General features: G+C 35.5%; 2 protein-coding genes across 2 annotated transcripts in view; one reads left to right on the top strand and one right to left on the bottom strand.

Annotated features, from left to right (window-relative positions):
* tbc1d32 (TBC1 domain family, member 32) overlaps positions 1-6,819 on the bottom strand; it is a 61,884-nt gene extending 55,065 nt beyond the window's left edge. The window contains exons 1-9 of the mRNA XM_073816377.1: positions 6,662-6,819; positions 6,425-6,586; positions 4,058-4,235; positions 3,852-3,923; positions 3,618-3,743; positions 2,624-2,702; positions 2,409-2,512; positions 2,222-2,283; positions 1,970-2,120 (exon numbers count right to left, since the gene is read on the bottom strand). Of these exons, the coding sequence (XP_073672478.1) occupies positions 1,970-2,120; positions 2,222-2,283; positions 2,409-2,512; positions 2,624-2,702; positions 3,618-3,743; positions 3,852-3,923; positions 4,058-4,235; positions 6,425-6,586; positions 6,662-6,816 (1,089 nt within the window). The 5' untranslated portion in view covers positions 6,817-6,819. The remainder of the gene's footprint in view (positions 1-1,969; positions 2,121-2,221; positions 2,284-2,408; positions 2,513-2,623; positions 2,703-3,617; positions 3,744-3,851; positions 3,924-4,057; positions 4,236-6,424; positions 6,587-6,661) is intronic.
* Positions 6,820-7,807: 988 nt separating this feature from the next.
* On the top strand, positions 7,808-11,233 carry hsdl1 (hydroxysteroid dehydrogenase like 1). Its single transcript, XM_073816938.1, has 4 exons — positions 7,808-8,204; positions 9,251-9,696; positions 10,197-10,415; positions 10,675-11,233. Exons 1-4 carry the CDS (start codon positions 7,985-7,987, stop codon positions 10,744-10,746), a joined length of 957 nt encoding a protein of 318 aa, XP_073673039.1. The 5' UTR covers positions 7,808-7,984; the 3' UTR covers positions 10,747-11,233.
* The last annotated feature ends 1,173 nt before the right edge of the window (positions 11,234-12,406 follow it).

Genomic DNA, 12,406 nt, shown 5'->3' with positions numbered 1-12,406 from the left:
GTGTAAACTTTTGAACTGAATGAAGATGTGTACATTTTTCTTATTTTGCCTAAACATCATTTTTTTTATTTAGTACTGCTCTTCAGAGGCTGTACTTTACTTACATTTCCCAGGTGACAAAATACATTTAATTTACCCTGATCTTTAAATTAAAAAAGTTTTCATCTCTTCGCCTCTTAATGCTTTGTGTTTCCTTCTGAAGCATCACTGAGTGTTTGAACCTTCTGTAATAGTTGCATGAGTCCCTCAGTTGTCCTTAGTGTGAAAAGATGGATCTCAAAATCATAGTCATTGTTGGAAAGGGTTCAAATACACAAAAAGGCTAAAAAAACAAAAACAATTGTGTGACCCGAAGGAATTTTCTGAAGAACAGTGGGCATTTTAACTAGGACTGAACTGACTTGTGATCACTAAAAAAAAAAAAAACAGCTGTGGATAATTCAGGTAACAACACATCATTAAGAATTAAGCTTATTTATACTACAGGGCCGTTGAATGCTTGAATCTGATTGGCTGACGAACGTTCTAGAGGTGTGCATTATATTCAGGGAAACGCACGGCGAACGTAGTTCCAGGCAGCTTTAGACCGCAGTGCATGTCTATATCACTTCGCCATACGATTTCAGTTATTTCAAAGGTCCTTACAGCCCAAAACAGCAAAATAACTAAAACCCACAATGACACTGGCCAAACTAATAAATACAGTAAACATCAGGATAAAAACGACAGATTATTTCCATGTTTTTTCCACAATATATTACGTTTTATTATGTACGGAAAGCACAAACTCTATTTCTCTCGCCCTCTTCTCACTCACCTCACAGACGCACACACATAACATTACAGTTTGCACTCGCGTTAGCATTCGCGCTAATGTTGTTAGCGCTGCTCTGACCATTAACAACTTAAAAACGACATGACAGCTCTCACACGCGAGGTAACAACGGCGTGGTCTTGAAGAAAATGAGCTTAAAGTTTAACTGTTAGTAGAGACGATGCTGCCAGTCACCCTTGAGAGACACAGACGTGAGAGAGGTAAAGTCATACACTTAGTTTCTCTCCCTCACTCTTTCCGTCTGTCTGCTTGTCTTTCGGTCTGTCTAAACTTCATTATTAACGGCATTATTTTGCTATTAACAGCCCAAGCGTCGTTACTAGTTCTAAAATGACGTTTTGGAACTAGCAACGAAGCTGTTGAATGAGCTGCGTAAGAAATTAATCCTACTCACAATAGCGTTTTAAGGATAAAAACCGGACGAATGTCTTGAAATATATCACTTGATCGATGTCTTGAGGTGTGGTAACTGTAGTATAAGCGGAATAATTGACTTCGGGCCGTAGAATTCTACGAAAATAATGCACACCCAAGGTGTAACGGCCACTCCGCTTCGCGTCGTGACCGCATCACCACCTCGGGTGTGCATTATTTTCTAAGAATTCTACGGCCCGTCGTCAATTATTCCTTACGTAAACTTTTGAACAGAGTCATTTTTATAATTTTAACTACTATTTTCTTTTGTAGACTATATGTAAACATCTTTTATGGGAAATATCTTTTTCATGTCAGTACTAAATAAAAAATAACATGCATTTTGTATGATGCCTTTTTTTTTGGTAAAATAATTTACATTTTGCAGATTTTGCAAGGTGTATGTGAACTTTTGACCTCAACCGTATAATGCTAATATATATGTATAATAGCAAAGAGGAACAGGGCACATGCAGCATTTATATTCATAAATTTAAGTATGTGCTTACAATAAACAAAACATTATCACCCATTTGTTTTGATGTTAATATAGTTATTATTATTATTATTATTATTATTATTATAAACTTAAGATATATTCAACATGTTCCTTTTTTACTAGAAAGTAAAGTCAAAATTCAAAAATACTAATTTAGAAAATGGTGTGCATGTGTTTCAGTTTTTTGGTGTTGTTTATTCTTTGATAAAAAGTTGGCTCACCATCCATTTCTTAAACCAGGTGGCTTTGATATCCAGCAGAGAGATTAAGTGTATAGGCTCTAGGGATTTCTCTGAACCGGGACTGCTCATGCCCTGTTCAGAATGCAGAGCGAGAAGAGAGAGGGTGTTCTCAATGATTTCCTCCATGTACCTAGAGCACAGAAAAAAACTAATTTATATTCAAGCCAATCTGACACAATCAAGACGTAGCATACAATATTTGGAAAATGTGTTTGAAATGTGAAAGCTCACTTCTCAGGATGTCGAATCCAAAATGTTGTCACTTCCTTCTGAAAGTCATTCATTAATCGCATCTAGAATGACCAGAAAGAAAGAATCCCATCTTTATACAAGCAAGTCAAAATTTAATTCGCGTTTTTATCCAAGCCAGCTAAACTCTATTTATCTTTATTCATAGGAGGTAGGAAATGTCACATACTTGTTTGAGGAGACGGGCCATATCTGGTCTGTTCGCATCAATACTTGTAGAGCCGCTGGGAAAACTCAACTTATGGTAGAGGAAATGAGCCTCCAAGCTTTTAGCTGAAAAGAAATGTTGACATTTTATGAAAATGAACGGACGGACTGTACATTCACGTATACACTGAATATTAAAACATATTTCATACTTCTAAAATAAGCTTAAGATATTACCTATGCTACTGTAGATATCCTTAGTCACATTTAAAGGAGAAGACGAAAACGTTTTTGCAAAGAATTGGAGGACTTTATCCTGGAAAAGAAAAATCACATGTTAACAAAAGTGCTATTTTAGTATCACTGAGATACTGAGATATTATGTTTTTATTAATATTATGATTTACACTACCAGTCAAAAGTTTTTGAACTGTTAAAATAGTCTCTTCTGCTCACAATACCTGCATTTATTTGATCCAAAATACAGCAAAAGCAGTAATATTGTGAAATATTTTAACTGTTTAAAAAAACTGCTTTCTATTTGAATATATTTTAGCATTTTTTCAACTGTTTTTAACATAATAATAATAATAATAATAATAAATGCAAATCAGGTTATTAGAATGATTTCTGAAGGATCATGTGACTGGAGTAATGATGCTCCAAATTTAGCTTTAAAAACACAGAAATAAATTACATTTTAAAATATAATCAAATAGAAAACAGTTATTTTAAATAGTAAAAATATTTCACAATTATATTGGATCCAATAAATGCAGGTTTGATGAACAGAAGAGACTTCTTTAAAAAACATAAAAAAAATCTTACTGTTCAAAAACTTTTGACTGGTAGTAATGTTTTTATTTTTTTATTAAGTATTAGTAATTCTCATTTTTATTAGTTTTTTGTCTATAAAGCTAATAATAATAATAATAAAATCAATATGAATTATTTTCAGTTTTAGTTATTTTTTTTATTTATTTAAGTAATAATGTTTATTTTAGTTTAGTTTTAGTTAACTATAATAACCCTTGTTCACAATACATAGAACAACACCCACATACTGTGGGATTCAATACTGGGTCATGGCCTCCTATTTCACATGACACCTTGTCTCTGGAAACTGCTTGAAAATGTTGGCCCTTGTATTTCAACATTAAGCTGCTAAGGAAACTATTTTGTTGTTGAGGCCATGGCTAAGGTCAGTGCTTATTTAGCACTTATCTCTTACGCTGAGCTCAGGGTCAGGGTCAGTGAGCGCAGCAGAAAGGTTTCGGCGCAGGCCAGTCCAGCTTTCACAGCTCAGGACATCAGAAGGAGGGGCATAACACAAAGACTGCAAAGCTTCCAAGCGAACCTGCAATTAAACAGATCAAGATGACTGTTTCACCGCTGAGTCAGAACGACAGTTCTCTCTTTCTACAATTGAAACTATGGGAAGTGGGCGTATAAAAGGAGTTTTCACCTCTCGTGGTCTACCAGGGTCAAGCTTCTCAGCGATGACTTGCAGTTGCTCATGCTTGATAAAGGCATAGCTCTACATGTTGAAATCAAAGGCGACAGTCAGTGATTCAGTCTATGGCTGAATGTACATTCATAGTATGAGAAGATATGGTTATCAAAGAAACAATAGTAACCTCTGTAACTTATTTATACTTTTACAACAACAACCTGATTGAATGAAGAGTCACTGTCAGAGCAGTTGTCAGTGTAATGGCTGCTTGACTGCTCATGTTGGCTTTTCCTGTCCATTTCTTCTTTCTTCAGCTGATCTTCTTCAAATTTATTGATTAGTGATTCCACAACCACCATCATGGTTTGTTTTAGAGTCTGCATCATCTGTTTGTACCTACAGAATAAAAAAAAAACCACATCATTTATCTTAATTACTCACACTCATGTTTCAAACCTGTAAGATCTACATTCATCTTCGGAACACAAATTAAGTTATTTTTGATGAAATCCAAGAGCTTTCTGACCCTGCATAGACAGCAACACAGCTGACACATTCAAGGTCCAGAAAGGTAGTAAGGAGATTGATTAAATAGTCCATGTGACATGTGGTTCAACCGTAATTTTATGAAACTATAAGAATACATTTTGTGTGCAAAGACAAATAAAAGAAACAAAAATAACACCAGGTCCTGTGTCAGCAACAACACACGCATGCGCTGTGGTCCTCTCATGAACACATGGCGAAGACTGACATGAAAGAGAAGAAATTGTTGAATAAAGTCGTTATTGTTGTTTTCTTTGTGCACAAAAAGTATTCTTGTAGCTTCACAAATTCTAGTTGATCCACTGATGTCACATGGACTATTTTAATGGTGTCCTTACTACCTTTCTGGGCCTTGAATGTGCCGGTTGCATTGCCGTCTATGCTGTCAGAAAGCTCTCGGATTTCATCACAAATATCTTAATTTTTTTTCCCGAAGATGAACAAAGATCTTATGATTTTTAGGTGAACTATGCCTTTATCCAAATTTTAGGTGATGTACAAACTATCCATACTCAGAGATATCACAAAAAACATTCTTATGAATCACCGATAATCCCATAATCAAGTTACTTTTATATTTAAATAAATATGAATACACTACTAATGTATCACAGTTTCCACAGAAACATTAAGCAGCAGAACTGTTTTCATATGTGATATTTGATTTTATTTTTTATCAAACCATAAATATTATTTTGAATGACCATGTGACACTGACGACTGGAGTAATGACGGCTAAAAATTAAGCGTTACTATTACAGGAATAATTTACATTTTAAAATACAGTGGTGGCCAAAATGATTAGAACACTAGTATTTTCAACAGCTAAAAAATGATTTTAAGTCAGTTATTTCTATCTTTTGCTATGGTGTGTCAGTAGGAAATATAAGTTTTAATTGTATATATTAATTGTAATAATCCCGAGAGATTTTTGTTTGCACAAGGAGTCTGATTACAGCCAGTGCTCAACACACAGATCTGATCTCATGATAATCCAGTCTGTCTGGAATGACATGAAGAAACAGAACAAACTGAGAGAGACTAAATCCAGAAGAACTGTGGCAACATCTCCAATATGCTTCAAGAGACCTACCTGCAAAGCTAACTGAAAAACTATGCCCAAGTGCACCTAGGGCAAAAGCTGCTTTAAATGTATGAATGGTCACACCAAATGTTCATTTAATTTAGTTCATTGATAAACAAAAATCAGTTTTACACAAGTGCCTAAAACGTTTAACAGTACTGTAGCTTTGCAGGTAGGTTTCTTTAAGCATCTTGAAGATGTTGCCACAGTTTTTCATTTCTATCTTTTGCTGTGGTCTGTCGGTAGGAAATATCAGTTTACATTTCCAAACACTCATTTTGCCATTAATTGTAATAATCCAGCGAGATTAAAAAAAACTAGTGTTCTAATGACTTTGGCCACCACGGTCTATTAATATATTAACTAATTTTTTTAAGTTGTAATAATATGTCACAATATTACTTTTTTTTTAATTAAATAAATGTTTGGAGAGCATAAGAAACTTTTTTATAGGATACATAGTTAAATCTTATCCTAAAAGACATTACATACATAGTCTTGAGCCTTGTTTTTTTTTTTTGCTTAAAATCAGTGACTGTAATGTTGTTATTCATTCTGGAGATGGTTGGTTTGTTTCATGGCTTATGGCTGTTTACTGAAAGAATTTTGAAAACGTTTATGAAATAAATTAATGTGAAAACAGCTTTTGAAATTGAATTTCTCTGAAAATGTTCCATATCAAACTATTTTCAGAATTACATTTGTGCTGATATTTTTGCATCATGCAATGAGAAAGCAATGCATCTAATAAAATCGTATTGGTCTTATCAGAAAACACATGGTACTTTCACTTTCATCATCGCATTTCATTCTTAATTTAATTTTCTAAAGATTCCCAACAACATTTACTTTCTCCATTGCATTGATGCATTGTATCACACAGTGAGCAAACATCCACAAAAGCATCTTATCATATAAAGAAACACAGGATAACAGGAATCATAAACACACATACTGTGCAGACTCCCTAGTCCTCTTCGTAACAGTGTGAACCAGGGTGTCCTGCCCCGTCCCAATAGCATGACCATCACACCTAGTAAAATTCTCAGTCTCTTCTTCAATAACAGCTCCCAAGCTGCTTTCCACATACTCCCGCAGATACTTAACAAACTCATAGCTGAAAAACATTGGAAGGCCATGAAAATTGGTCAATCAGGCTTAGCATGTACTGAAAGAGACATGTCTTTCTTACTTGTGAAAGTTCTTGTCAGTTTCCTCCAAATGAAGCAAAATCTCCTCAGCACATTCTACCGACGGTGCTCCTGAGATTCTGTCTTTGACACTTTTCAGGAGCTCTCGCAGCAGGCTCTGGAGCTCTGCCTCATCCTCGCTGGAGAACTGAGACATCGCTTCTCGGGGGGTGTGATCAGCTCTTCTCTACAGGGAAACAAGGTGTTAAGTAAGGTGTGCTTGACCTGTAGTAACAGTGGTGGGAAGCATACAGTCTATGCAGTATATATTCCCATAAAGTTAAAATTCCTGGAATGATTTTTAAAAAGTTTTGAAAGAGTTCCCATGTACACTGGACACTTGTCTTCTTTTTCTTCAGTATCTGACTCAATCCATTAAACAGCAAAACAAACAATAAATTAAAAACAATTTGTATTTGTCAATTACATTTAAGCCATTTCCAAATCATAAGAGACATAGAATCATGTCAAGTGTGCTCAAATCTGATTTGTTCATCTACATTATACACAAGGCTGACTAATATAACGTTAGCTAAAAAATATTAATAGATTACATTTACAGTACATTTACATAGATACATAATAATAACATTTAGGCAATCATATCCCACTCCTTCATCAGAGTAATGCATTACACGGTAGCTATGCCATTAAATATTATTATGTAAGTACTTAAAAAGACGTTCAGAATTCAAGAGTCAGTATTAATATAAATATACATTACACATAGAGCGCATGGGAAGTTTTTAAACATTACCTGTGGGAATTTCACATCACGTCCAAACAGATGAGGTACGTCGCTTTCGTAACATTAGAAATCTTTCATAACCAGTCGTTTCATAAAGCAGAGAGATGTATATAAATCAGCTTAGCATCCGTTAGCACTACCGTTTCTATGGAAACAAGCTCAGCTGAGCTGAGGTACCCGCAATAAAACAACCGTTTTTTGCAAAAATAAACTTAACGGCACAGCCGTATGAATGTATACAATGTCTAGCAACGTTTACGATAGCGAATCTCACAAAAATAAACACGACAAAACCACAGAAATACGACGAAAGGTGATGTTTGCGTGAGTTTGACGCTGACTGAAGACGCCAGTGTTGATCACGTGACGCGAGTGTGTCACGTGACTTTTAAATGTTCCGGGTTTCCTGATTCCCATGATGTGACAAGACCGAAGAGGAGAATCTGGTGAAATAGTACTCGTATTACCAAACATACTCAAGCTAGTTGAGTCCAATCTATCTCGTTGACTCCAAAAGCGTATTATTTTTCATTGGCAGCTGATTTAGAGTAAATAATTGTAGGGCTTTCAGCTTATAATGGCCGCTGTTGACAGCTTCCAGCTTTTGTATAGAGAAATCGCCAGATCATGCAGTTGTTATGTAGAAACTCTGGCACTCGTCGGTGCGTGTTACACTGCCAGTAAGGCTGTGATATTTATGAGGGACTGCTATAGCCTGATAAGGCTTCATTTTATTCCTCGTCTTGTGCCCCATAGAGATCTTAGTCAGCAGTATGGACAATGGGCTCTCATATGTGGTAGGTTTAAAAGTAAATAAAGTCATGCAATGAATTTGAATGTTATAATACTGCATACTGGTATTTACCTAACTTACACTACCAGTCAAAAGTTTTTGAACTGTAAGATTTTTCGTGTTTTGTGTCTTCTGCTCACCAAGCCTGCATTTATTTGATCCAAAATACAGCAAAAGCAACAATATTGTGAAATATGTTTCTGTTTAAAGTAACTGTTTTCTATTTGAATGTATTTTAAAATGTAATTTATTCCTGTGATGAAAGCTGAATTTTCAGCATCATTTCCCCAGTCTTCAGTGTTACATGATCCTTCAGAAATCATTATAATATGCTGATTTGAAACAAGAAACATTTATTACTATGAATATTAGCAATATTTAAAACAGTTGAGTACATTTTAAGGATTCTTTGCTGAACATGAAGATCCAAAGATCAGCATTCAAGATTTTGTAACATTATACACCAGGGGTGCTCAACCCTGTTCCTGGAGATCTACCTTTCTGCAGTGTTTAGTTTCAACCCTGATCAACTGAACTGAACTGAACTCTGCAGGAAGGTAGATCTCCAGGAACAGGGTTGAGCACCCCTGTTATACACTATACCCTTCAAACACTTGGAGTCAGTATAAATATTTTTATTTGCCAAGGATGCTTTAAATTGATCAAACGTGATGATAAAGACGTATAATGTTACAAAAGATTTCTATTTCAAATAAATGCTGTTCTTCTGAACTTTCTGTTCATCAAAGTAACCTAAAAAAATCAAAAATCAGCTGTTTTTCAACATAATGTTTTTTGAGCAGCAAATCAGAATATTAGAATGATTTCTGAAGGATCATGTGACTGGAGTAATGATGCTAACAATTCAGCTTTGAAATCACAAGAATAAATTACATTTTAAAATATATTTATATAGAAAAGGGTTATTTTAAAATATTTCAAAATTGCATTCTGGATCAAATAAATGCAGGCTTGGTGAGCAGAAGAGACTTGTGTAGTGTACAAGAGTGTACATTGACAAAAATGTCCCTTTTTTCTTTTTTCCAATAGGTGCTTCCGAGGCCATAGCAAAAGCGTATGCAGGGGAACTGGCCAGGCATGGCGTCTGCGTGATTCTGATCAGCAGTGAAATCAGTAACTTGACTGACACTGCCAAAGCCATTTCAGACACTTATGGGGTAGAGGCCATTTTGATTGAAGCTGATTTCAGCCAGGGGCCCTCGGCCTGCAAACCTATAAAAGATGCCATCGGCGGTAAAGATATTGGATTCATCATTAACAGTCTGGATGGGTCTCTGGACCTCTCTCAAGAGTTTACGGACCTGTCTGAATCTGTAGTGTGGGACACTATTAATAGAAATATAGTAGCTGCCACTCTTGTCACCCGTCTGGCACTGCCCAATATGGTGGACAGGGGAAAAGGAGCAGTGGTCAACATTTCTGCTGGGCGCTGCTTGTGTCCGACTTCTAGGAAGGCTGCTCTTTCTGCATCTACGGTCAGACCTCTACTTGATGTCTACTTGTTTTACATCCATTAGAGTGCTGCGGTGATGATGTATTTTTATAGGCCAACAGGGAAGTTCTGTAACCAAAAAAATATTTTTTGTTATCATGATAATCCTCAAAAATGAACAACTTTTATGAATTTGGAAACCAAAATGTGACCCTGGACCACAAAAGATTAAATTAAGATTTCATCTGAAAGCTGAATAAATATACTATGATCACACAAGTTCAATGTCTCAACTATTAAGTGTCTAAAAAAACATTTTCTTGCAAGAGTGTGACTATAAAAACAGTTTAAGCTTGTATTAATCACAGACCTTATTTCAGGCATTTAACCATTTAAAAAAACAAGGAATTAGAAGTGATAAAATGCTACTTTGTTTTTAGGTTTTGGCCTACAAAATGTCATCCCTGCCACACTTTATGTACTATATGTTTTTTTTTTTTATTATTTGTCTCATGATTCTACTGTGTTTTAAATTCCCCACAGGCCTTTCTTGATAACTTCAGTCGCTCTCTGCACTATGAATATGGTCATCGAGGAGTCTTTGTGCAGAGTTTGCTCCCTTTTCGAGTCTCATCTCAAGGATCTGAGGGTTACAGTCCTGCTGGCTGGCTGGTGCCAAGCCCACAAGTGTATGCCAGCCATGCTCTTTCAACTCTGGGCGTCTCTCACCGAACCACAGGATATTGGCCTCACACTATACAGGTAGTCAATCAATCACTGTAGACCAAGAGTCCTCAAATCTGGCTCGGAAGATCCACTTTCCTGCAGAGTTTAGCTTTAACCCCAATTAAACACACTTGAGCGTGCTAATCAATGTCTTCAGATCAGGGTTGGAACTAAACTCTGCAGGAAAATAAAAAATCTTGTGAGACAGACTTGAGGATCCCTGCTGTGTACAGTGTTTTTTTTTAAATAAAACATAGTATGTATATTTAGTATTTCTGTGCTATTCTTTTTCTAGTTTCGTCTGGTGCAGTGCATGCCAGAGTGGGTATGGATGCTGGGATCACGTGTTTTCACAAGAGCCACCTGACAGGGAAATTTTCTCTCCTTGTGAAGGACCTGGTTCATGAAAGTGATGTTGCAGTTTATTTCGACCAAACTTGAGTGATGAAAGTGTTGAAACTGAAAATCGACTACTCCCTCTATCCCTTCACCCCTTCAATACTGAGTTCTGAGAAAAAAGCCTCAGTTTATCAGTATATTTGTTTGCACAAAAGTGGTTTCAAAGTGGTTTGAATGGGTGGAACATGATGACAAATCTATCAGCTTTTGCATTATTGCTTTTTGTCTTTAATCTATTCCATATGCATTTTGCAAAGGTCAGATTCTTGTATTTAGAAAAAAAGGTTTTGTAAATTACGTATTTATTTTTGATTCCAAGTGTTTTTGAGTATACTGGTTATACGCCGCAGTAATAATCTTTATTCTACCATTGTATAGCCAGTGTTTGGTTATTGCAGTGTATCTCACTTAGTTGTTGCAACTATAAAACTATCAATAAAAAGCTCCAATGATTAACAAAAGACTTTTTTATTTAAAAATTCTGATATGCAGTCTTCATTAACTAAATTTAGTTTATGACTGCATTAAATTGTTTGATTTTCTCAGTTTTCATTGTAAATGATTTTGTAATGATTAAAGGAGATTTATATACAGTGGTGGCCAAAATTATTAGAACACTAGTATTTTCAGCAGCTAAAAATGGTTTTAAGTCAGTTACTTCTCTCTTTTGCTGTACTGTGTTAGTATGAAATATCAGTTCACATTTCCAAACATTCATTTTGCGATTAATTGTAATAATCCAGTGAGATTTTTGTTTGACAACAGCCAGTGCTCAACACACAGATCTGATCTCATCATAACCCAGTCTGTCTGAAATGATATGAAGAAACACAACAAACTAAGACAGACTAAATCCAGAAGAACTGTGGCAACATCTCCAAGATGCTTCAAGAGACCTACTGTACCTGCAAAGCTACCTGAAAAACTATGTGCAAGTACACCTAGGGCAAAAGCTGCTTTAAATGCACCAAATGTTGATTTAATTTAGTTAATTGATCAACAAAAAACACTTTTTACACAAGTGCCTAAAACTTTCAACAGCAACGCACTTTTGCAGGTAGGTTTCTTGAAGCATCTTGGAGACATTGCCACAGTTCTTCTGGATTTAGTGTATCTCAGTTTGTTCTGTCTCTGGATGATGATGAGATCAGATTTCTGTGTGAAACACTGGCCGTTGTCAGACTCCTTCTGCAAACATCTCACTGGATTATTACAATTAGTAGCAAAATTAATGTTTGCAAATGTAAACTGATATTTCCTACTGACACACTGCAGCAAAAGATAGACATAACTGATTTAAAACTATTATTAGCTGATAAAAATACTAGTGTTGTAATAATTTTGGCCATAACTGTATGCTGTCAGCATGACTAGAGTTTATACAGCCCATTGTATAAACTCCAATCATGTTGACGGCCAGTATTATCTAGGTGTAGATAAAGTCAAATGTTATGTCTCACTGCCAAGAACACACAATGCACTTTACTCACATAATCTTACTCATATTAACAGAAGTAACACCTACCATACATTTACCATAAATAGGAAGTTTTTTTCTGCAATGGATTCTTACAATAAAGTCAAAACTGAGATAAAGCATGGAAATTATTTTAGAAAAAGATGTAATT

Source organism: Garra rufa, chromosome 13 (genome assembly GCF_049309525.1).
Source record: "Garra rufa chromosome 13, GarRuf1.0, whole genome shotgun sequence".
Classification (NCBI taxonomy): Eukaryota; Metazoa; Chordata; class Actinopteri; order Cypriniformes; family Cyprinidae; genus Garra; species Garra rufa.
The sequence above is the reverse complement of the archived record's forward strand: the minus strand, read 5'-3'. Positions and strand labels throughout refer to the sequence as shown.